General features: G+C 36.5%; 1 protein-coding gene and 1 long non-coding RNA gene across 2 annotated transcripts in view; one reads left to right on the top strand and one right to left on the bottom strand.

Moving 5' to 3' along the window:
* The window catches only part of LOC129059402 (uncharacterized), a 64,180-nt gene that overhangs the window by 2,420 nt on the left and 37,100 nt on the right, over window positions 1–24,660 (bottom strand). The window contains exons 2-3 of the long non-coding RNA XR_008525264.2: window positions 24,458–24,595; window positions 9,989–10,789 (exon numbers count right to left, since the gene is read on the bottom strand). This is a non-coding gene — a long non-coding RNA (uncharacterized LOC129059402). The remainder of the gene's footprint in view (window positions 1–9,988; window positions 10,790–24,457; window positions 24,596–24,660) is intronic.
* Window positions 1–24,660, top strand: part of DHX29 (DExH-box helicase 29) — a 52,419-nt gene that overhangs the window by 13,466 nt on the left and 14,293 nt on the right. The window contains exons 7-19 of the mRNA XM_009240712.4: window positions 3,580–3,706; window positions 4,495–4,653; window positions 8,056–8,221; window positions 8,499–8,622; window positions 10,006–10,614; window positions 12,294–12,437; window positions 17,847–18,023; window positions 18,719–18,859; window positions 20,107–20,251; window positions 20,381–20,498; window positions 21,746–21,830; window positions 22,976–23,064; window positions 24,454–24,582. Of these exons, the coding sequence (XP_009238987.3) occupies window positions 3,580–3,706; window positions 4,495–4,653; window positions 8,056–8,221; window positions 8,499–8,622; window positions 10,006–10,614; window positions 12,294–12,437; window positions 17,847–18,023; window positions 18,719–18,859; window positions 20,107–20,251; window positions 20,381–20,498; window positions 21,746–21,830; window positions 22,976–23,064; window positions 24,454–24,582 (2,213 nt within the window). The remainder of the gene's footprint in view (window positions 1–3,579; window positions 3,707–4,494; window positions 4,654–8,055; window positions 8,222–8,498; window positions 8,623–10,005; window positions 10,615–12,293; window positions 12,438–17,846; window positions 18,024–18,718; window positions 18,860–20,106; window positions 20,252–20,380; window positions 20,499–21,745; window positions 21,831–22,975; window positions 23,065–24,453; window positions 24,583–24,660) is intronic.

Raw genomic sequence — 24,660 nt, 5'->3', positions numbered from 1 at the left:
ATTGGAAGTGTACCTCCAAGGGGTTGATGTGAAGATTAAATAAAATAACACTTAGGCAAAAACTTAGCAGAAAGTTAACTGCTCAAAAGATGTTAATTACATTTCTCATGTTTAAAGAGATAATCATCAAATATTTTAAGATGATTTTTATGAGTAAGGAGTATGCTAAATTCTTTAGGTAATAAAAAAAGATAAGGCACATTCCTTTACAGAAGTTCACAGTCTAGAGAAAAACATAGACATCATATGGTAAGATAGAAATATAAGGTAGAAAATATACTAAGTCAAAAAAAGCAAGGTATGGGAAATACTGCAATACATGTATCTGACAAAGGACTTCTATACATAATTATATAAAGAACCTTTAAAAATAGACACCTCACAAAAGTAGATTAGAGAAATGAAAATGAAAACTTAAATGAGATACACTATATATCCATCAGAATGACTAAAACTAAAAAGATCAGTAATACTAAATGTTGGGAGGAATGTGGAACAACTGGAATACTCATATTGCTAATGGGAATGTAAAGCTAATGGAAATGTAAAATGGTACAGCCACTTAGGAAAACTGTTCCTTTCTCATAAAGTTAAACAAATACTTATCATGTGACCCAACAATTTTATTTCTAGGTATTAAGAAAAATGAAAACATTTGTTCACAAAGACTTGTACGCAAATGTTCATAGCAGCTTTATTTATATTAGGCAAACACTGCAAACAGCCCGTATGTCTGTCAACAAGCAAATGGTAGAAGTTGTAGAACAGCATGTGTAATCTGATGAATTCATTTGTATGAAAGAATATATATAGCTACTTATTTGCTTTTTTACATAAGCAAAGAAAACATCTGGAAAGAGACACAAGAAGCTGTTACTGGTGATTAGGACCAGGGTGGTAGGGTGGGATGGAGAATTCTTTTTTATATTCTTCTGTATATCTAAGTTTTTTTAAACCATGTTCCTGTGTTAAACTAATATAAGTAAAATATTTAGGGCAGTGTAAGTCTACTTTGAGATTTGGAGAAGAGGTCTCTTCTGATTGGAGCATTAAGTCAAGACTTCAAAGAGATAGGACCTAAAGGATGCACAGAGTTCAGACAGGCAAAGAAAGATGGGAAGATGGTCCACATGTGTGAAATAGTGTGAACAAGGGTACAGCTGTGGAATTGTACAAGGAGTCTTTCAGTAGTAAAAAATGGATGAGCATATATAGAGATAAGATGTATAGATGAGTACTGGTAGGTAGGAGTAAACAGGTGAGTTCACCTGAGACTGGAAGATTTTGATATCCAGAAGGTGATTTTGACACTTTTCCTTTGACAGTAAAGAGCCACTACAGATTTAGGGGCAGGTGACTGACAAGAATTTTTAGGTCAAGCTTAGTAGCATTCGAGGTGGTTTGGAATATTAAGTGATGTTTAGAGCAATTTGGAAAGGGTAGGGAGGCCATTATGGTAGCTATTGCACTTGCTCAGGTGTGAGATAATAAAGGTTCAAATCGGTAATTGGAAAGGAAGGGAGACATTTGTAAAGCAAGAATCAATAGAAATTGGTGATTTACGGAATATAAAGGCTAAGGAAGATTTCTTCAGAGAAGATATACAGATCACCAGTAAGTGTATGAAGAAATGCTCAACATTACTAATCATTAGGGAAATGCAAATCAAAACCACAATAGCATACCATTTCACACCCGTTAGGATGTCAGCTATCAAAAAACTGGAAATAATAAATGTTGACAGGGATGTAGAGAAATCGGAACCCTGTGTACTGTTGGTGGGAATGTAAAATGGTGTAGCCATTGTGGAAAACAGTTTGGTAGTTCCTCAAAAAATTAAAAATTGAATTACCATATGATCCAGTAATTCCATTTCTGGGTATATACTCAAAAGAATTGAAAGCAGAGTCTTGGAGGAGATATTTGTACACTGTGTTCATAGCAGCATTATTCACAATAGCTAAAACGTGGAAGCAATCCAGTACCTATCAATGAGACGAATGAATAGGTAAAATGTGGCATGCACATCAAACTGAATAGTATTCAGCCTTAAAAAAGAGGGAAGTTCTGGTACATGCTACAACACGGATGGACCTTGACCGACGTTATGCTAAGTGAAATATGCCAATCAGAAAAAGACAGATACCATATGATTTCACTTATATGAGGTCCCTAAGTCAAATTCATAGAGACAAAGTAGAATGGTGGTTGCCAGGGGCTGGTGGGGGATGGGAGAATGGGTAGTTAATGCTTAATGGGAATAGAGTTTCATGTTTGCCAGATAAAAAGGGTTCTGGAGATGGATGGTGGTGATGGTTGTACAACATTATGAATGTATTTAATACCACTGAACTGTACACTTAAAAATGGTTAAGATGGCAAATTTTATGGGGGGAAAAATGTGCCAAAGATGGCAAGAGGTGCATAAGTGGAGGGATAGTGGTATCATTGCCAAGTACAGGAAAGATGGAAAGGATAAGTATTATTTGGGTGAATTTGAGGTGGTAGCTAACCCTCCTGTCTGTTACACTGTATTGATATTTCTCTCTACACAAAATGGTACCAAAATTCGGCTAGATATGCTTGCTTAATTGTCTCTTTTTCCTTCTTTTAACAGTTGTGTTTCCTTCTGCAGTCCATAGTTTTATGCTTCTAATCTGCTGTCACTTATTAACCTGAGGGGGAGAAAAAGAGTAATTTGAGTTTAACTTTAAACTCTTCCTAGTTTTTGCTCAGGAGTCAAGTTGTGTCCTTGAGGGTTATGACATCCATTTTCCTCAAAAGCCATATCTTCCATAAGATAAAAGATATGTGAAATTAACTTTCAGATGAGTATTATTATTACTGCATGAATAATCCTTTAAATACACATACTTATGAAACAACTTTTTTTTTTTTTTTTTTTTTTTGAGACAGAGTCTTGCTTTGTCACCCAGGCTGGAGTGCAGTGGTACGATCTCAGCTCACTGCAGCCTCTGCCTCCCAGGTTCCAGTGATTCTCCTGCCTCAGCCTTCTGGGTAGCTGGGATTACAGGCGTCCGCCACCACACCCAGCTAATTTTTGTATTTTTGGTAGAGACAGGGTTTCACCATGTTGGCCAGGCTGGTCTCGAACTCCTGACCTCAGGTGATCCGCCCACCTAGGCCTCCCAAAGTGCTGGGATTATAGGCGTGAGCCACCGCACCTGGCTGAAACAATTTTTATAGAAATGAGCTCTACTTTTTATTCTGCAGTTTGCTTTGGTTTACTAACATGTCAAGGAAGTTTCTCCATGTGGGTCACCCTCTTTCTTTTGCTAACCTTATTTTATTTTCTAATGACTGAATAGTCTTCTCTGTAGAGATGTGTCATATATGATTTCCAGTCATATATTTACAGTCAGTGCCTCACCAAACATCTATGCACCTGCAAATCTGTGTATTTGTTTTATTTCTCTATGAAAAATTCCTAAAAGTAGATTTGCCGGATCAAAGGATAAGGTAAAAATATCACAGATTTTGATACAGTTTATTGACCATAGATAAACTAATCTTGCTCTTCCTTTTTTTTCCCCCTCCTCATTGTTTTATTTGGAATAGAACGAAAGGTACTTACATCTTGCAGCAAAACTGCTGGATGCAAAAGAACAAGCAGCTACCTTTAAACTAGAAAAAAACAAGCAAGGCCAAAAAGAGTCTCAGGAAAAAATAAGGAAATTTCAAAGAGGTAAACACTTTAAAATACTTAGATGTATAAATGTAATTGTCTTCTATTTGTTGGCCTTCCTGGGATGGATGATGCTTCCTTTTAATGTGTCTGCCCTTTTCTAACAGTTTATACATGGGATTAGCAAACTTTTAAAATAATAAGTAGTAAATACTGTGGACTTCATGGGCCATACAGCCTCTGTTACAACTATTCAAATTTGCTGTTACAGCACAAAAGCAGCCATAGACCATACAAAAATGAATGGCTGCGTTCTAATCAGACTTTATTTATGGATACTATAAATTTCAAATAATTGTATCATGTCACCAAATGTTCTTATAACTACTTGAAAATGTAAATACCATTCTAGCTTGCAAGCCATACAAAAACAGCCAGTGGACTTGATTTGGCCTACGAGACATAGTTTGCCAACCTATGATTTTTATACCATAAAATATCGTCATTCAAGAGAGAAAGGTGAATACGATTCCATAAGTATTTATTTCTAATGAAGATGTTTGTTTTTCCAGGCTTATTGCACCTATTAAATAATTTATTTTAAAATTTTTGTATATGTTGTGAAAATTAATAAATTGCCTCTGATTCCTGCACAGATTCCTAACAGGAATTATTAAATAATTGGCTACAAGGAAAAAGAAGGAATGCAGTTTTTTAACCATTTAAAAAAGTAAGGCATGAAAACCATGAAACTCCTGGTGTATAAATACCAAAAAAGTAAATAAATAAAAGATAAATAACAATTTTTTTTAAACCGTGAAACTAAACATTATATTTTTTCTTGGTAGAAATGGAAACTTTAGAAGACCATCCAGTATTTAACCCAGCCATAAAGATTTCACATCAACAAAATGAAAGGAAAAAGCCTCCTGTAGCCACAGAAGGAGAAAGTGCATTGAATTTTAATTTATTTGAAAAATCTGCAGCTGCTACTGAAGAAGAGAAAGGTAAAATTAAGGGAAGATGGTCAGGGTGTAATTTATAAATAATAAAATGTCAAGGAATATATAATGGTAAAATTCGTTACTTTGCATTCTGGCAAAGTACGTAAGATGGCAGTGAAGTTACACTTTATAAGCTGTCTTGAAAAAGTATTAACAATTATGATAACATATGTACGGCATTTTGTAATTACAAATAAATATCTTGCCTCAGTCTCATCTCTCTCTGATTCATCTCCAGACTGCTGCCAGAGTTATCTTTCTATAATACAGATCAAAATGTGAGTTTCCTGCCACCTTTAATGGCTATGAGCCTACTGACATCAGTAACAAGTCCAAATATTTTAGCATGGCATTCTGGATCTTTTGCATTCTGCCACAATCTACCTTTCTACCTTATTTCATTGGCTTATTACTCCAGCCACCTTACTCTTTAAAACATTGGCTGTTTTATGGTTTCATGACTTTGCTCACCTTGCTACCCCCTACTTGGCCAACCTGTTCCCAACTCAAGGCTTAATGCAAACAGCTCCTCTTCCCTAAGCCCTCCCTAACTCCTTCCATACCACCAGACAAGTAATCATGTACTTCTTTGTGCTCCCAAGTTAATTTTTTTTTTAAATTTTTTGAGTTAATTATTGATATAGCAAGTACAGTATTTATCAGATTGCATTTTAGTTTTGAGAAGACCATTCACTATAGTATCAAATAATATTTTAGTGTTAATCATAATACTATAATTTGCATTATAGTTTTTAGAAGACCAGACTGGATGGTCTTCTAAAAACTATGGAAGTGTTTTAGTTAATTATTTTTTTAAATAATAGTATATAGTAAATAGTATAGTATTATATACTATAGTTTAATAGTATACTATTTACTAATAGTAAATAGTATAACATATAGTATTTATCACATTGCATTATAGTTTTTAGAAGACCATCAAGCATAGTATTTATCAGATAATATTTATAGTATTTATCATAATACTATAATTTGCATTATAGCTTTTTTGTTGTTGTTTTTTGTTTTTGAGATGGAGTTTCACTCTTGTTGCCCAGGCTGGAGTGCAATGGCATTATCTCAGCTCACTGCAACCTCCACCTCCCGGGTTCAAGTGATCCTCCTGCCTCAGCCTCCCAAGTAGTTGGGATTATAGGCATGCACCCCCATGCCCAGCTAGTTTTTGTATTTTTAGTAGAGTTGGGGTTTCGCCATGTTGACCAGGCTAGTCTTGAAGTCCTGACCTCAGGTGATCTGCCCACCTTGGCTTCCGGGGATTACAGGCGTGAGCCACTGTGCCCAGCCTTTTTCTTTCTTTTTTTTTTCTTTTTTTCCAGCTCAGGCTGGAGTGCAGTAGCACAATCTCGGTTCACTGCAACCTCCACCTCCTGGATTCAAGCAATTCTCCTGCCTCAGGCTCCCCAGTAGCTGGGATTACAGGCGTGTGCCACCATGCCTGGCTAATTTTTGTATTTTTAGTAGAGATGGGGTTTTGCCATGTTGGCCAGACTGGTCTCAAACTCCTGACTTCGGGTGATCTGCCCTCCTCGGCCTCCCAAAGTGCTGGGATTTACAGGCATGAGCTACCGCGTCTGGCCACACATTATAGTTTTTAGAAGACAAGACTGGATGGTCTTCTAAAAACTGTAGAAGTTTTTTAGTTAATTGTTTTTTTAAAAAAAAATTCTGAGTTAATTATTGATGTAGCTAGTATTTATCAGATTGCATTATAGTTAGTTTAGTCCCACACTAAATTGTCAGTTTTTTAAAATTATTCATTATTTCAGTAGTATTTATTGTTTTTGTGGGGGATTTTCTTTGAGACAGACCTTCACTCTGTCACCCAGGCTGGAGGACGGTGGCACGATCTTGGCTCACTGCAACCTCTGCCTCCCAGGTTCAAGCAATTCTCCTGCTTCAGCCTCCCAAGTAGCCGGGATTACAGGTGCATGCCTGCATGTCCGGCTAATTTTTGTATTTTTAGTAGAGACGGGGTTTCACCACGTTGGCCAGGCTGGTCTCGAACTCCTGACCTCAGGTGATCCACCCACCTCGGCTCCCAGAGTGTTGAGATTACCGGTGTGACCCACCATGCCTGGCCTCAGTAGTATTTATTGTGTGTTCAGTAATGAACAAAATAACCTAGTCTCTGCCTTTTTCAAGTGTACAGTAGAAAAGGTAAGCTTCAAATATATACAATACATAATTACAAATTATGATGTGTGCTATCAAAGGAAGTAGCTTATAATAATATAGATAACAAAGGGGTCTAATTTGGATTGGGAAGACCTTGCTGTAATGACATTTATTCTGAGATTTGACAGATGTTTAGGTGTTAGCCTGGTGACAAATTGGAGGAACAATCCTTCCAAGAAGGAGAGGGTGCATTGGAATATCTAAGGTAAAAAAGAAAGCAGCACTATTCAACAGAATTTTCAATGATGGAAATGTTCTATATCTGTACTATCCAATGTCGTAGCTGCTAGCCAAATATGAGTAAGAAGCATTTGAAATGTAACTGAGAAACTGAATAACTAATTTACATTTAACCACATGTGGCTATGTCTGCTGTTCTGATACAGGCATACTTAGAGCATTGAAGAATTGACTGATGGCCATTGTGGTTATAGCATAATAAGCAAGAGGGAAGAGTGGCAACAGATAGGCAAAGAATAGTAAGGAATTTGGACTTTATCTGTAACAGGAAGCTGTTGAGGGTAGTGCTGGTGCAGGTGGCAGATAGCTGATAAACCTAGAAATGACATCTGATTTCTATTTTCTTAATGGTTTAACTACAGAGTAGCCTTCCAAATGTTGCAGTTTGTAGTATCCTAAGTTCATCACATGCATAGTGTCATATTTTACAAGAATACATAAGTTCCTCAAGATAATTATTTTTAAAGATTGAGAATTTTCCTGGGTTCTATCCATTAAGAGGATTTCCTTATGTCAGATAGAGAAAATCAGGCTTTTCTATTTGTCCTTTCTTCACCTATTCTTTTTTTTTTTTTTGAGACGGAGTCTCGCTCTGTCACCCAGGCTGTAGTGCAGTGGTGCGATCTCAGCTCACTGCAAGCTCTGCCACCCGGGTTCACGTCATTCTCCTGCCTCAGCCTCCCGAGTAGCTGGGACTACAGGCACCCGCCACCACGCCCGACTAATTTTTTTGTACTTTTAGTAGAGACAAGGTTTCACTGTGTTAGCCAGGATGGTCTCGATCTCCTGACTTTGTGATCCACCCGCCTCGGCCTCCCAAAGTGCTGGGATTACAGGCATGAGCCACCGCACCTGACCTCAACTATTATCTTCTAAAAGTGCTGTTCTCCAAAGCAAGAGAGGACTTTGATCACTGAAAAGAGAATACTTGACCATTTTTAAAGAACCAATCTTTGTTTACCATTTTAGATAAAAAGAAAGAACCTCATGATGTAAGAAATTTTGACTATACTGCTCGAAGTTGGACTGGAAAATCTCCAAAACAATTTCTGATTGATTGGGTCAGGAAGAATCTTCCCAAGAGTCCAAATCCTTCCTTTGAAAAAGTTCCAGTAGGTAGATACTGGAAATGTAGGTATGTTTTTTTTTTGTTGTTGTTGTTGTTTTAATTAACTCAATGAACTTTAGAAAAATTTAAGGTGGAAATCTTTTTGTTCCCTGTGAGTTAAGCAGACATTTAGGAAGCTCTCAATTCTACATCTCAGGTTTATTGTCTGATAGATTATCTAATAATGACTTCCATGGAAATATTTAAATAATTAACAAACTTGAGTTTAATGTTAATGGAATTCTGAATTTGTTATCTGACTTTATCAACTTTATTTTTTTAAAATGTGTTTGCTTCTTTGTAGGGTTAGGGTAATCAAGTCTGAAGATGATGTCCTGGTAGTGTGCCCTACAATCTTAACAGAAGATGGCATGCAAGCTCAGCACCTGGGAGCTACTTTAGCCCTTTATCGTTTAGTTAAAGGGCAGGTAAGACTATTTAGGCCTAACTATATCTGTATGTGGAAGGCAGTATTTAATTATGGTTCAATTTTCTTTTTATTGACTGTTTCTTCTGATTAATCCTTTCTCATTATTCCTAATTTGGCTTCCTTTCAACCTTAAACATAGTTTGATCTTTCTTTCCTCTTAGGCCAGAAGTCTGAAAGAGAGAGTATGATGATCCGACTTTTGGAGCTATGCTAATTTAGCTATGCTAAAAACAGTTGTTAATGTGGTTGAATTAAGGAGAATTTTTGTTTTGAGACAGCATCTTGTTATGTTGCCCAGGCTGGAGTGTGGTGGCAGAGTCATAGCTCACTGAAGCCTCAAGTGATCCTCCTGCCTCAGCCTCCCAAATAGCTGGGACTACAGGCACGTGCCACCACATCCAGCTAATTTTTTTTAAAAAAGTTGTATAGAGACAGGGTCTCACTATATTTCCCAGGCTGAAAATTTTTTAAGTTTGTTTTCCTTTAATGTTATATTGTCTCTCTCAACTTAAAAAAATTATATAGACATTGCTTCCATTTTTCAATTTTAGGTTATGTTAACAATACACTTCCAGTTTCAGGAAAGATTAAAATAAAGTGCTACTGAAGGAAGCTCTTTAAGAGAACATAATGCTCTTTTTTTAAATTTTGGATTGTCAGTGTTTCCTTTTTACAGTAAATGTGTTGCTTTCTTCGTAGGAAATTCGAACCATTGAAAATTTTAGATACTGATTAAGTGGAACTCTGGACAGTTCTTTTCCTATTTCTGCCAGTAAAAGCTCTTAATGTCTTTATTTCCCTTATTTTGCAAAATAAGGCACTATGAACTATTTGCTTGATAAAAATGGCTATCAATGTCAGAGAGATAATTGTGGATTCTTTATAGCACAGAATTAAGAAAACTTACGTTCTATCCAGTATAGTTCATTTAAAATACTTTGACCTGTAACATTATACAACTGCCAGAATCTCAAAAGAACTGCTTTGTGGTTCATTAACATTTTATATAGTGCCACTGCAGGAATAAGTAATAGACATTTGTTCAGTAGTTAACATATTCCAAGAATAAGCACCTCACATATCTTAACCTCAGAATATGCCTATAAGGGAGGTACAATTACTAGCTCCATTTTAAAAATGCAGAAGCTGAGACACATAGAGGTTAAGTGAACTGCCCAAGGTTACACAGCTAGTCAGTCAAGAAGCCTGAATATGATGTGCTGTTTTTGAATTTGCATCATACACATACATATATTAAAGTAATAATAATTTGAGTCAAATTATATTTTAAGATGAATATAGCTATCCTTTTAAGTGCTAATCTATTGAATTTCCATATTGAATAGTTAGTGAAAATAACATACCTCTGTTTTTCCTTTAGTCAGTTCATCAGTTACTTCCTCCCACTTACCGAGATGTTTGGCTGGAGTGGAGTGATGCAGAAAAGAAAAGGGAAGAATTAAATAAAATGGAAACCAATAAACCACGTGATCTTTTTATTGCCAAACTTCTGAATAAACTGAAACAGCAGCAACAGCAGCAACAACAGCATTCTGAAAATAAGAGAGAAAACTCTGAAGATCCCGAGGAATCTTGGGAAAATTTAGTTTCGGATGAGGATTTTTCTGCACCGTCCTTGGAATCAGCAAATGTGGAAGATTTGGAACCTGTTAGAAACCTCTTTAGAAAGTTGCAAAGCACACCTAAGTATCAGAGACTTCTAAAGGAAAGACAACAGTTACCTGTATTTAAACATCGGGACTCAATTGTTGAAACTCTTAAAAGGCACCGGGTAGTGGTTGTGGCAGGTGAAACAGGGAGTGGTAAAAGTACTCAGGTACCACATTTTCTATTAGAAGATTTGCTTCTAAATGAGTGGGAAGCAAGTAAATGTAACATTGTCTGTACCCAACCCCGAAGAATCTCAGCAGTTAGTTTAGCCGGCAGAGTATGTGATGAATTGGGCTGTGAAAATGGACCTGGAGGAAGGGTAAGCTGTCATTCAACTCCACCTCAGTGAATGATGGTGACATTACTCACCTTTGCTTTTGTGATCCAAATGGAATGTGTACCATATATGAGTTTTCACTGCTATTGGTTTATCAGTAGCACATTTCAGGCACTTTTCATGTTTTCTTTGATAGATGTGATAGTATGCCACTGTCCTATGAGAAGGATTATCAGTAGAGTTCTGTCATTAAAATTCTCTTATAAAAGAAAAAATATATTAACTATAATAATTGAATATTCAAATATGTTACACACTAAATTGAACAGCCAAAGAATGTGGACAAACTCAAATTCTACTAAAATATATCTCAAGTTTTTGCAAACCTTTTCTGTGGAATGTATTCCTGAATGATTTTCATTAATTCTTTTCAGTGAGCAGAAGGGAAAAACAGTATAAATTAAAATGCTAGTATTTTCCAACCGCATATTTTTAAAAAAATGAGAAAAGTACTTAAATATCCATTGTCATGCATTTTGCCATGCAAGTATATGCAAAACTGGCCAAACCTTAACTAGAATGACTGCAAAGTATAGGAATTAGTTTAATTAATTAAACTAGTTAGAACCAAATATGACGAATTGCAAGTTCATATAATTCTGATTATTTATACTTTGAATTGTTCTTTCTGGAGATGGCATATTATATTTTTATCTCTAAACTGGATAGCCCTTCATTAAGTTTTCTATTTAGCAAATTGTCTGGGTTTCTGTCATGGAATAGAGGAGGAAAAAAAAGGCACGGTTTCTGCTCTTAGAGAATGACAGACATATACACAAATAAGACAACGGAATGACTGAAGGAGTAAGAAAGAAAATGTGATAGGGAATGTTACGTTAAAATTCCACTGGGCACTACTAGTATGATACTAGCTGCTTTTTAATGGCAGCAAATTTTATGAGATCTTGGTAGAAAAGTAGACCAAATTATAGAAGCTGCCTAAAATTCCATTCCTGAGTACCTCAATATTTTGCTCCATGATTATTTAGGAAGAAATTAATTCAATATTTATTAATGTTTTAATAATCATATTAATGGTATTTAAAGAAAGTGAACAGTTTTTTTCTCAACACCTTGAAAAGAACAAAAATTTTGGGGCTGGGTGTGGTGGCTCACGCCTATAATCCTAGCACTTTGGGAGGCTGAGGCAGGGGGATCACCTGAGGTCAGGAGTTCGAGGCCAGCCTGGCCAACATGGTGAAACCCCATCTCTACTAAAAATACAAAAATTAGCTGGGTGTAGTGGCATGCCCTTGTAATCCCAGCTATGTGGGAGGCTGAGACGAGAATCACTTGAACCCAAGAGGTGGAAGTTGCAGTGAGCTGAGATTGCACCACTGCATTCCAGTCTGGGCAACAAGAATGAAACTCCGTCTCAAAAAAAAAAAAAAGTTTTTCTGTTCAAATTTGCCAAAATATGAAATATATTTTGTAGCTTTATATAGTTGAAGACCATGAGAAAGTGCTTTTAATAATAAATTGCACTAAATAGATTTGCTAATATTTATTAATAAACTAATAATTACTAATATAATAAATTGTACTAGATTACTTACAATGCTCCATTTAACAGCAAGATCAGCACCTCTGCTTCACTTTTTAAAGCTTGTTTCCCATATTACTCATGAGAATCTAATCAAGGCCTTATGTTCTCCCTTTAGAATTCCTTGTGTGGATATCAGATCCGGATGGAATCCCGAGCTTGTGAATCTACCAGGTTACTGTATTGTACAACAGGGGTTTTGCTAAGGAAACTTCAAGAAGATGGTCTTCTAAGTAATGTGTCTCATGTTATTGTAGATGAGGTGAGTGGATTCTATAGTTGTATTCAAAAATTTGAAATATTTTTGTATTAAAAAGATGTTATTCCTAATACTAGATAACATTTTCTTTATGCTTACTAAATTATTATATACTTTACATATAATAATTTCTTGTAACAAAAGTATTTCCTGTTAGTTGGTTTAATAAATACTATATAATATTTGCTATATGCTTTTGCTATTCAAAGGGTTATATATAGTGTGTGTTTGTGTGTGTGTGTGTATACATACACACACACACACACAGGACAGTAGGCAGTGAATTCATTTAATTCTTCCAGTAACACAGTGAAGTGAAGTGAAGCAGATATCCTTATTGTAAACTGAGGTACAGAGAGGTCATACAGCCTGCTCAAGTTTTCATAGCCAGTAATTTCTGTAGCTGGGGGTTCAACCCCAGGCAGTTTAGCTTCAGTCTGTATTCTTAACAGTATACTGCCTCTCAACTACTACATTTAGTTGTTAAAGAATCTGCTATAATTCTTAAAAAAATAAGAAATCTTTATCATTATATCACTTTATTTGTAGATATACCTCAACTTGAATCAAATTTGAATGCACACTTACATTGAATTATGCTAAAAGTTTCACCTTATAATTATTTTAAATGCCATAGGAGCCTAGTGTATATAAACTAATTTGCTCGTGTATAATTTTTCAAGAACAGATAAGATATATACCATTCCTGTTATTCAGAAAATAAAATTAAAAATCTCCCCAATATAAAGTTTTTGTAAATGTCGTTAATTCACTAAGTTCAGAAAGCAATAGTGAAAGTTCATTCATTTATTGATTTTTAATTAATAGACTATATATAATTGGGTTATTTTCCTCCTTTTGGTTAGAAATTATTAGAAGCATAGAAAGGTAGAAAAATGAAAAAGTATGATTTCATGATTCAGAAAAAAATCAATGTTAATCTTTAATTTGTATATTTATATGTGTATATTTAATACGTATATTTATAATTCTTTCACATTAGTCAACAAAAACTTTTTTTTTTTTTTTTTGGGACAGAGTCTTGCCTCGTCACCAGGCTGAAGTGCAGTGGCACGATCTCAGCTCACTGCAACCTCCACCTCCTGGGTTCAAGCAATTCTCCTGCCTCAGCCTCCCGAGTAAGCTGGGAGTAGGTGTGTGCCACCACGCCCAGCTAATTTGTGTATTTTTGGTAGACGGGGTTTCACCATGTTGGCCAGGCTGGTCTTGATCTCCTGACCTCATGATCCGCCTGTCTTGGCCTCCCAAAGTACTGGGATTACAGGTGTGAGCCACCATGCCTGGCCCAAAAACATGATTTTTAAAAGTAGCTTTATACTAGTATATAATTTGGATGGTCCCATAAATTATTTAGCTATTTTCCTCTTGTTGGATAAGTTTGAGTAAAGACATTTTAAAATAACCTAATTAATATTTTGATAATAAATTATAGGAATTTTTATCTAAGGAGTCTTTATTCCTTAATGGGAGAGAACACTGTACTGTTGTTATAGGACCAACAGGTTTGTATGCTCACTGTGCAGTAACAGACTAATGCACTGAGACAGTAGAGTTTGCAGCAGAGAAAGTGTTTAATGATTACAGGGCACCAAGCAAGGAGATGAGGAGACCCTCAATCTACCTCCCCGAGGAGTTATGGCCTGGGGCTTTTAAGGGGATTTTGGAAGGCAAGGGACTGGAAAATTGGCGTCATTGATCAGTCAGGGTAAGGAGGATAAAAATCATCAGGCTGTAGAAACTGCATTATTTGGGGAGTCAGGTCTTTGTGGGGTCCTTCATACCAGCTGGCATCAGTGGGGTCGGGGTCCTTCAGACCAGCTTTGAGTCAGTAGTTTCACTGGCACATAGGACCTGAAGGAATTTCTCAAATGGAAAACGTAGCATTTCATAATGTTCAAGGTATCTATGGAGCAGTTAAGGGGAATGATAATCTAGGGTCTATGTGATTCTAGGACAATAGGCAGTGAACCACTATGAAGAAGCAGGTCAGAGAACAAGCAGACCTAATGATGAATGCTGAGTGTGCTGCAAGCTTGGTTTATGTTTGTTTTTCTTCCTTGATTAATTTTATAAAGTTTATAGGCATGGTTTCACTCTTATCACTAAGATATCAAAGAGAAAGAGGCTGAATGCTTTATCTGGCCCATGGGCTCCTGCGGGGAGGGAGTAGGGGTAAGGTGTCACATTGTGGCTTTGTATGACCAAGACCTAGATTTAATCAGTATCATCAAGGGTCAACATGAGCCAAAATGCTAATTTTTTTTTCTTATTACCATTCTTAAATTAAGCTACAATATATTTATAGTGAGAAATTCTTACTGTTAGGTAAGTTGAAACATCTGTAGCAGTTAATTAGTTCTGTTGAACCCCAAATTATTACCAGAAAATTGCTTGGTAAATATAGATCAGGATGAACTCTAAAAACCAGACCAACTTCAGGAAGTTGTGTTCTTTCATGGTTTTGTATTAGCCATTCGTAGACACAGTTAACTGAATTGAGCTCCACTGTGATGCCATCAACCTCTTAGACACTACAGCAAGTAAAAAAAGCCTAGAAGTGAAATTCATCGTCATGTTAAGTATTTATTGTAAGAGATGTCAGGACAAAGTCCATGACATTATACAGGACCCTCTTTATGAAGACAGTCAGGTTAATGCTCCTTTTGGCCTTACTATTAGGAATTGTGTGATTTTAGTTTGTGGTCAGTGTGTGAATTGAGTAGGTTTTCTTGATGGCTGCTAGTGTGCTTACAGCCAAATTTTCTGCCCATCTATACCAAGTATACTTCATAGTATGCATTTTTATTTGCTCTATTTTATGTTCTATCCTTATTTTTTTCCTTTAAAAAAAAAAAATCTGGCCAGGAGCAGTGGCTTGCACCTATAATGCCAGCAATTTGGGAGGCTGAGGAGGGAGGATCACTTGAGCCCAGGAGTTTGAGACCAGCCTGGACAATAGAAGGGAGACCTCCTCTCTCCAAAAAAAAAAAAAAACAAAAACAGCAAAAAAAAAAAAAAAAAAAAAAAAAACCACACACACATTAGCTAGATTTAATGGCTTTTGCCTGTAGTCCTATCTACTCACCTATAGTCCCATCTGCTTGCAAGGCTGAGGTGGAGGATTGCTTGAGCCTGGGAGGTCAAGGCTGCAGTGAGCTGTGGTAGCACCACTGCGCTCCAGCCTTCCTATCTATTTGATGAAATTTTCCAGATCTATGCCATCCATTAGATTTCCTTCCTGAGCATCAGACTTAAATATCTAGCTACCGTCTAGATACCTTCAGTCTCCAGAACTCCAAACTCAGCAGTTCCACTACTCAACATCTTTCCTCCCTGTTCATCTTTTATAACTTGACACTTCTCATCTCTTCTCAATCTCTGAATGATCCCCAGTCACCTGGTCAAACCACCAAAGTAAAAATGTCTTTAAGATTTTTCCTTCTTTCTCCCACATCTCCTGAATCCAGTCATATAGTCCTTTTATTTTGCCTTTCTCAAGTACATTTACTCTTCTCCATATTCACTGGCGTTACCCTTGGAGAGGCCACCATTATTTCTTTAACTACTACAAAAGTCTCTAATGAATTAAACTTCCAGCTTTATTTTGCTCTCCTCCACCACATTTTCCACATTGTAGCCAGGATTATCCTTTTTAAAATAAAACTCAGACCACATGATTCCTCTGCTTTAAAATGCATTAATCACTGCTCTTCCTGACTCATTGGGATAAAATCACAACTCCTTAACACAGCTGACAAGGCCTTACAGGGCAGTTTATTGAGTATCTTACGAGCTTTATTTCTGACCCATCCCCCATTCCATGCTCAAGTCATTGTTTTTGTTTCTCCGGTTTCTGAAAGTTAGTATGATCCTTCTTTCTACCATCAGTTCATACACACTGTGTACCTAGACATGAATGCTTTTTTCTCCTTTTTTCATCCCGTTTCTTCCTCCTCTTTTTCTTTTCATACGCATCCCTCAGTCCTCAGCATCAGTGGCATTTGTCTTAGTAGCCTTCTTGACCATCTGGATTAGCTATCCTTCAAATATAATTTCAAACCATCCTATACAGTATCTTCTTACTGCACTGAAAACTCAAAGGAAGAGAACTCTCTTGGTTGCTTTTTAAACTCCAGCATCTAGCACAATGCTGAATACTTATTGTTAGGCTTTGTTCTAAGGGCTTTGCATTATCTCATTTGATTGTCACAACTCTATGAAATTTGCATTATTTGTATTCTCCTTTTACAGAAGAAATAGACCCAGAATATTTAAATGACTTTCCCTGAGTCACATTGTAAGTGGCCAAGAATTGGACCCTAGCAATTGATTTCAGAGTCTGAACACTTAACCCCTACTGCCTCCCTTCCAAACAAATGAATGATAAAACCTGTTTTGTTATCTTGATACACTTTATCCTTTTGTGCTACCTTAAATCTGTTATAAAATAGAGTAGAAATAAGTCACAGTACAGAAAGTTGGAAGACAGACTCGTACAGTCAACAGATACTAAAGTTCTGACAGTATACCTCATCCGTGCTCTTCCCTAAAATGCATGTGTCAGAAGAGCATAAAACCCTTTTTTCTGACAGTGATAGAGATTCTGTCGGATTCCTGCTAGTTAATGCCTCTTTTTCTACCTAGTAGTAAACCATCTGTCTTGTAATGGTGACAGTATAGTTTTATACTAGTGGCAGAGATTTAGCAGTCACTCTTGCTTCTAAGTGAAATTTGGGATATACCTTACATCTTTTTTTTTTTTTTTTTGAGACAGAGTCTCACTCTGTCGCCCAGGCTGGAATGCAGTGGTATGATCTTGGCTCACTGCAACCTCTGCCTCCTGGGTTCAAGTGATTCTCGTGCCTCAGCCTTCCGGGTAGTTGGGATTACAGGTGCACACCAGCATACCCGGCTAATTTTTGTATTTTTAGTAGAGACAGGGTTTCGTCATGTTGGCCAGGCTGGTCTCAAAACTCCCGACGTCAGGTTATCTGCCCGCATCGGCCTCCTAAAGTGCTAGGATTACAAGTATGAGCTACTGGCAGTAAGGAACTCCTTTTTCATGCACCCCTCAAACTTAGGGTTGCACCCAGCCTTATCAGCTACATCTGATCTGATTTGCAAACCATCTCCTAGGGTAGAGTCATGCTGTCATGGCTAATCTAGTTCACTATATGATTTTCAGTGACTTCCAATTTTAGAGAATGACTTTATTTTCAGTTCTGAAGATCTGTCTTATTTAAAACATACAGCTTCTCACTCCCTGCACGTGTACTGACTGTACTTAGGTATTGAATAACTTTTAGTAAATCTGGGTGTCTGATTGTTCAAGCCTCTTACTACAATTTATACAATATATGATGAATTTTTTTATTCCCTTTTTAAAACTAGGTTCATGAAAGAAGTGTCCAATCAGACTTCCTACTAATTATCTTGAAGGAAATTTTACAGAAACGTTCTGATCTACACTTGATTCTAATGAGTGCCACCGTGGACAGCGAAAAATTTTCTACATATTTCACACACTGCCCCATTCTCAGAATTTCAGGAAGAAGTTATCCTGTTGAGGTAAATTTTCTTTATAATGTGTGTATAAGCAGAAACTGCATTCCCACCAGGTTCTTTCCCTAGAAGATGGGCACTTGTAGTCAGAGGCCAGAACTATTCCTAGGTACAGTGAGTGAGGAGCCGGACACAGCCTTAAGAATCAGATGGCTGTTAACTGCCTTGCCTGAGGCTGGATAGGAGAGAAAGGAGGGTATTGACTCAAGACAGCAGTGAGGGCTAAAGAACATAAAACTATTTTCACATGAAAATCATTATATTCAGATTAAGAGTTGCTGCTCTTCCCTGGTCATCTAATGACTAGGCGGGAAAAAAAAAAAAAGAGTGGCTACCTGGCAATAAGGAACTCCTTTTTCACCCACCCCTCAAATTTAGGGTTGTCTTTGAAGCTTCCTTTCTACGTATTCTATTCTTGATTCTTACCTTTTCAGTTCAGCTGATACAATCTACTCTTAACTGTTTCACATTATATGTATATATATAAATATATCTCATAATGTAATTTGTCCTGAGACTTTAGAGACACTCCCTCTATGTCACCCAAGTCTTCCTTCCCAAATAATACTAAAAAATTTTTTTCATAATATTCTAAATTAACGTTTGGTGACATTCAAAAGGTGGTGTCCCCTGTTCTCTTTAAAATGATATTTACTGAAACGAATTTGAATTCACCCATTTATATGCCTTATTCTATGCAGGTTTTTCATCTTGAAGATATAATAGAAGAAACAGGCTTTGTACTGGAAAAAGACTCAGAATATTGTCAGAAGTTTCTGGAAGAGGAAGAAGAAGTAACCATTAATGTTACAAGCAAAGCAGGGGGAATAAAAAAATATCAGGTAAAAAGAACATATTTTGAAAGATATCAGATAATGATATCCAGGGCCTAACCTGCCACAAGAGTTTCAAAATCATATGGTTAACACAGTGAATTTGAGTATAATTTGATAGATGAGGAACAGATCTGAGAATGAACAAATTTTAAAGGTCATTTCTTTAATCTTTATTTCATAGACTGTAGTCTTTCATTTGTGATACTTTGTCCTCTTACACTATTCTGGGCCATCTTAGGTATGCATACGAAATCAAGGACCATACAAATTAGAATCAACTTCTTTTTGTAACAGTGATCAGTTATTGAGGAGTACATTAGTAGTGATTTTTCTCTACTTCGTCTCAACACCATAGGTGGTCAGGATAGGGCAAGTCCCAAATCTAGATCCTTGCCATTGGTTTTCTTAGCCTCTGTCCTGGCAGGAGCAGGGCAGAGGCAAGATGGTGATAGGTAGATAGTGATAGATAGATAGATAGATAGATAGACAGACAGACACATACATACATACATACATACATACATACATACATACATACATAATGAAGCTGTCTAGGGCATAGTTCTTCCTGGGAAGTTAGTCTCAATTACCTGTTTTCAGAAATATCACAAAAACAATGTTATCCTGCATTTTAGCCAGTGGTACTGGATCCAGCATTTTTGTCATATCCATGATATTTCATGCATGTTTCCAATTTGATGAAAATAAAGTTATCTTTATATTTTAATTAAGCAGATAGACAAAAATTAAATTTTTAAAGCAAAAATTAAAATCTTGCCCTAAAACCCCAGAGGTAAAAATTACAAACTAAAGAAAGACTTTAGAATATAGTTATTTCAAAAGAGATGATTGGAATTCAGGAGCCAAAGTAGAATGTAGAAGGAATGAGCCAGGTACAAACTACTTACTAACGTTATGACCTCTCTTGGCCTGGCTGCTTTTTAGTTGCCACAGAATGATGCATACATGATTACAGTATGTTTTTCTACAATTCTTTTAGTATGTATATGCCAAGATAAAAAGGTTTTGCTTTACCTAAGGGCTGGATGACATTAAATTATAGGACAGAGATATTTTCTGATACTCTCACCACTATTAAAAAGTATACTCTTCTTGTATTTTAACAAAATAGTAATGGTGACAATGAGAAAAATATAGATTTGAATGAATGCAAATACCGCCTTTTTTCCTTCTTTGTCTTACAAAAATACTTAATATTTTTATTCAGCTCCCTCTGGTTGGATTTCTTTTAGGAATACATCCCAGTTCAGACTGGAGCACATGCTGATTTAAATCCATTTTACCAAAAGTACAGCAGCCGCACTCAGCATGCTATTCTATACATGAATCCTCATAAAATCAACCTGGATCTCATTTTGGAACTTCTTGCATACTTAGGTATATTTCTATTTCTAATGGGTCTCCATTTGATTTGATAAAACATTTCTACTAGCTGGAGATGTTTTATTAATGTTTTATATGCTGTTCCTTCTTATTTTGAATATTGTATCTTTTTTAAAATTTCAGATAAAAGTCCCCAATTCAGAAATATTGAAGGAGCAGTATTGATCTTTTTACCAGGCCTTGCTCATATTCAGCAGTTGTATGATCTTCTATCAAATGACAGAAGATTTTATTCTGAACGGTAACTACACATCTTCAGTATATTCCTGGTAGTTTTAAAATAGGAAAATATTTGGAACATTAAAACCCTTGATCAGAGTTTTCAAAGTCTTTTCACCATGGGTTAAAATTACCTATGGGGAAGTAAGATTTTTTTCTTTAAACACTTCCATTATAACATGTTATCTACTAAAAATTTTTAGGTACTATATTCTGCATTTATTCCATTTTATTTTATTTTTGAGACAGATTCTCTCTCTGTTGCCCAGGATGGAGTGTAGTGGTGCGATTGCACCTTTAGCCTCAAACTCCTGGGCTCAAACAATCCTCCCACCTCAGCCTCCTGAGCAGCTGGGACCACAGGTTGTGCACCACTATGCCCAGCTAATTTAAAAACTTTTTTTCATGGAGACAAGGTCTCCCTCTGTTGCCCAGGCTGGCCTCAAACTCTTGGGCTCAAGCGAACTTCTCACCATGGCCTACCAAAGTGCCAGGATTACAGGCGTGAGCCACTGCCTGTAGCCTTCATCTTTTTTTTTTTTTTTTTTTTTTTTTTTTGAGGCAGAGTCTTGCTCTGTCGGCCAGGCTGGAGTGCAATGGCGCAATCTCAGCTTACTGCAACCTCTGCCTCCGGGTTCAAGTGATTCTCCTGCCTCAACCTCCCCAAGTAGCTGGGACTACAGGTGCACGCCACCACGCCCAGCTAATTTTTATATTTTTAGTAGAGACGGGGTTTTACCATGTTGACCAGGCTGGTCTCAAACTCCTGACTTTAGATGATCCGCCCATCTCAGCCTCCCAAAGTGCTGGGATTACAGGCCTGAGCCACCGCACTTGGCCAGCCTTCATCTTCTTAAGATTAAGCAGAGGGAAGGAATCCTGTGGTTAAAAAGTAAGATGGTGACTCCTGCCAACCCGCTAAATTGTGCAAAACTCCAACCAAGCTGCAGTTTATCATCCATATATATTTAATCAGCTGTTTACTATGTTTTGATAGAGTTTATTACTACTGTAGTAAACCATATAAACCACTTCAACATTAGAAAGAACATTTAAAAAAATTAATCCTATTTGCATAATTTGTTTATATTCTTTGTGATGCATGTATATGAGGTTTCATTGTACAATTCTGTAAACACTTGTGTATGTTTAAATTTTTTCATAGTAAAAAATCTTAAAGTTGCTTGCTATATGCAAATAAATTTTGTTATTCTTTGCAGTGTCTTCTAAAGAGAAACTCTTGCTAAGAACTATGATTTTAACTTTCAGATATAAAGTGATAGCTCTGCATTCTATTCTTTCAACCCAAGATCAAGCTGCAGCATTCACACTTCCTCCTCCAGGAGTCAGGAAGGTAAAATTTAGTACAGCAAATTTATATGTGATCCACCTGAGAGTATTTTATGATGGCCGTATAACTTTTTATCATCAAAGACAATTGTTAACATTAAGTGCCTGATAGCACATTGCCAACTCCAAGTGTTCTGCACCTTGCCATCATCAGAAGTGAACCCAATGTTACAATGCAAGCATTTGAATATTTACATTATGTGCTATTTAAGGGAGAAGACTTCATTGAGGGAGTGCTAGTTGAAAAACATGGTATGGATGTTCCCTGTTGAGGAAAAAAAGTCACAACTTTTTCCCAAGAAGGCATCACAAAGGAGATTGGGTATCAGGCATCACGAAGGAGATTGGATATTTAAATCCTGGGAGTATTCTTGTTGTTCCCTAGGCAGATCCTCTCTGATGATTTTTATTGTACATAAACCATTAGGTAGGTCACAAAGCTAATAAGTAACAGAGCCAGGACAACAACCTAGTTGTCATTAATGTGATTTTTTTTTTCCTAATAATAGTGAAGGGTTGTGCTAAGCTGTCTCCATTCTCTACCCAGTTCCCCATTCTACTTATGTTTTTCTGTTTTGAGACCGAGTTTCAAAACAACACTCCAGCCTTGTTGCCCAGGCTGGAGTGCAGAGGCACAATCTCAGCTCACTGCAACCTCCGCCTCCTGGGTTCAAGTGATTCTCCTGCCTCAGCTTCTTGAGTAGCTGGGATTACAGGCACCTGCCACCAAGCCTGGCTAATTTTTGTATTTTTAGTAGAGACAGGGTTTCGCCATGTTGGCCAGGCTGGTCTCAAACTTCTGACCACAGGTGATCCTCCCACCGCGGCCTCCCAAAGTGCTGGGATTATAAGGCGTGAGCCGCCGCGCCCAGCCCGACTTATATCATTTTCAAGAGATTGACTAGAATTAGGGGAGTGGTATTTTTGTTGGAATAAAAATCTGTATTTTAGATTTAGTCTAATTAGTAAGCTAAGCTGACAAAACTAGAGTAAATTAAAATTACACAGTAATAGCAAATAGATTGTAAATTTTTGTAACTGAAATTGAAATTCAGTTTTTAAATTTCATCAGCTCAAACTAAAGAAATTTAAATAGTGATATATTCATGAAAGTAGTCTAAATGTTTTAAGCTTTTTGTTTATTTTCAGATTGTTTTAGCAACCAATATTGCAGAGACGGGTATCACTATTCCTGATGTTGTATTTGTAATTGATACTGGAAGAACAAAAGAAAATAAGTAAGTTTAAATTTCCCAAATCAAAACATTTTTAACCTGGAAAGAGGTTGGGGCTCTTGAATTCTTGGGAGAAATCCTAAAATTATTTAGGGAAAATCCTAAATGTCCTAGTTCTGTCCAAAGCAAAAGCCTTAGAGAAACTATAGGAAACTTTAAAATACCTGAGAGTAAATGTCAGAATTTCATTTCATGGGTTTTCCCATAAGTAATACCAGTATACTGCTACTTTTAGAAAAGTGCTGAGAAAAATTTTCAGAACATAAATTTTGATAGATATTTTATTTGTAAAATAAATTGTTTAACAAAAAGCATTCTTTGTGTGATTATTTTAAAAAGAAACATGGCTTTTGGAGTAAGAGCTGAATTTAAATCTCTTGAGCAAGTAATGTAACATATAACCTCTCTAATCACTTTCTTCATTTGTAAATGGGTAAAATGAAAATTTATTTTTATTTTATTTTATTTTTTGAGACAGAGTCTTGCTGTGACGCCCAGGCCAGAGTGCAGTGGCACAATCTCACTGCAGCCTCCACCTCCCTGGTTCAAGCAGTTCCCCTGCCTCAGCCTTCTGAGTAGCTAGGATTACAGGCACATGCCACCACACTCGGCTAATTTTTTTGTATTTTTAGTAGAGACAGGGTTTCACCATGTTGGCCAGGCTGGTCTCAAACTCCTGACCTCAGGCAGTCTGCCTGCCTCGGCCTTCCAAAGTGCTGGTATTACAGGCGTGAGCCACCTCGCCCAGCCAAAATGAAAATTTCGTAACTGAACTGCCTAGTTCAGTAACTGGAACCTAATAGGTAACTGTAACTGAATTTTCAACAAAAAAATTACTACCGTATAAATAATGTTTATATTGAATAAATAGGACAGACCACCTTTAGTAGTTTACTATAATCTAGATACACTCTCCCCTGTTTTAGGAAACCATAGCAATATTTGCAAGAGACTACCACTATTCAATGAAAAGTAGATTCTTAATTCTTTGAATTGTACCTCTAGAGAAAATGTTTTCAGGGTTTAACTGTATCATGAAAGGTATGTTGAATTGTAATGTTCACAGTAACACTTCTCAAAATATTTCAAAGAATTATCATTGCATAATTAATAGGTATTCTACTAAATTTAAAAAAGATTCTATGATCAGATTAGTATGAGAAAGGATAAATTAAATAATTTTTTTTTCTTTTGCCAGATTTTAATTTGTAGTATATTTAGTATGCAATGTTTACTAAATTATTTAAATATGAAGCATAATTTGAGAACTATTGGTCCACAATAATGGACTTTTTAAGCCTGTGTTTAACTTAGTTGTAAGTCAAATCCAGCTTTTTCCAATTTTGACTTAAGTCAATTATCTACATATTCTCTCCTAAAACATTTCTTTAGGTACCATGAAAGCAGTCAGATGAGTTCTTTGGTGGAGACGTTTGTCAGTAAAGCCAGTGCTTTGCAGCGCCAGGGAAGAGCTGGGCGGGTCAGAGATGGCTTCTGTTTCCGAATGTACACAAGAGAAAGGTATGGCATAGCACTGGAAATATAAAACACATAAACCAGTATTGTGTGACATTTCTGATAATATGTATTTAGTATTAC

This window comes from Pongo abelii, chromosome 4, assembly GCF_028885655.2.
Source record: "Pongo abelii isolate AG06213 chromosome 4, NHGRI_mPonAbe1-v2.0_pri, whole genome shotgun sequence".
NCBI lineage: Eukaryota > Metazoa > Chordata > Mammalia > Primates > Hominidae > Pongo > Pongo abelii.
This window is presented reverse-complemented; position numbering and strand designations above follow the sequence as displayed.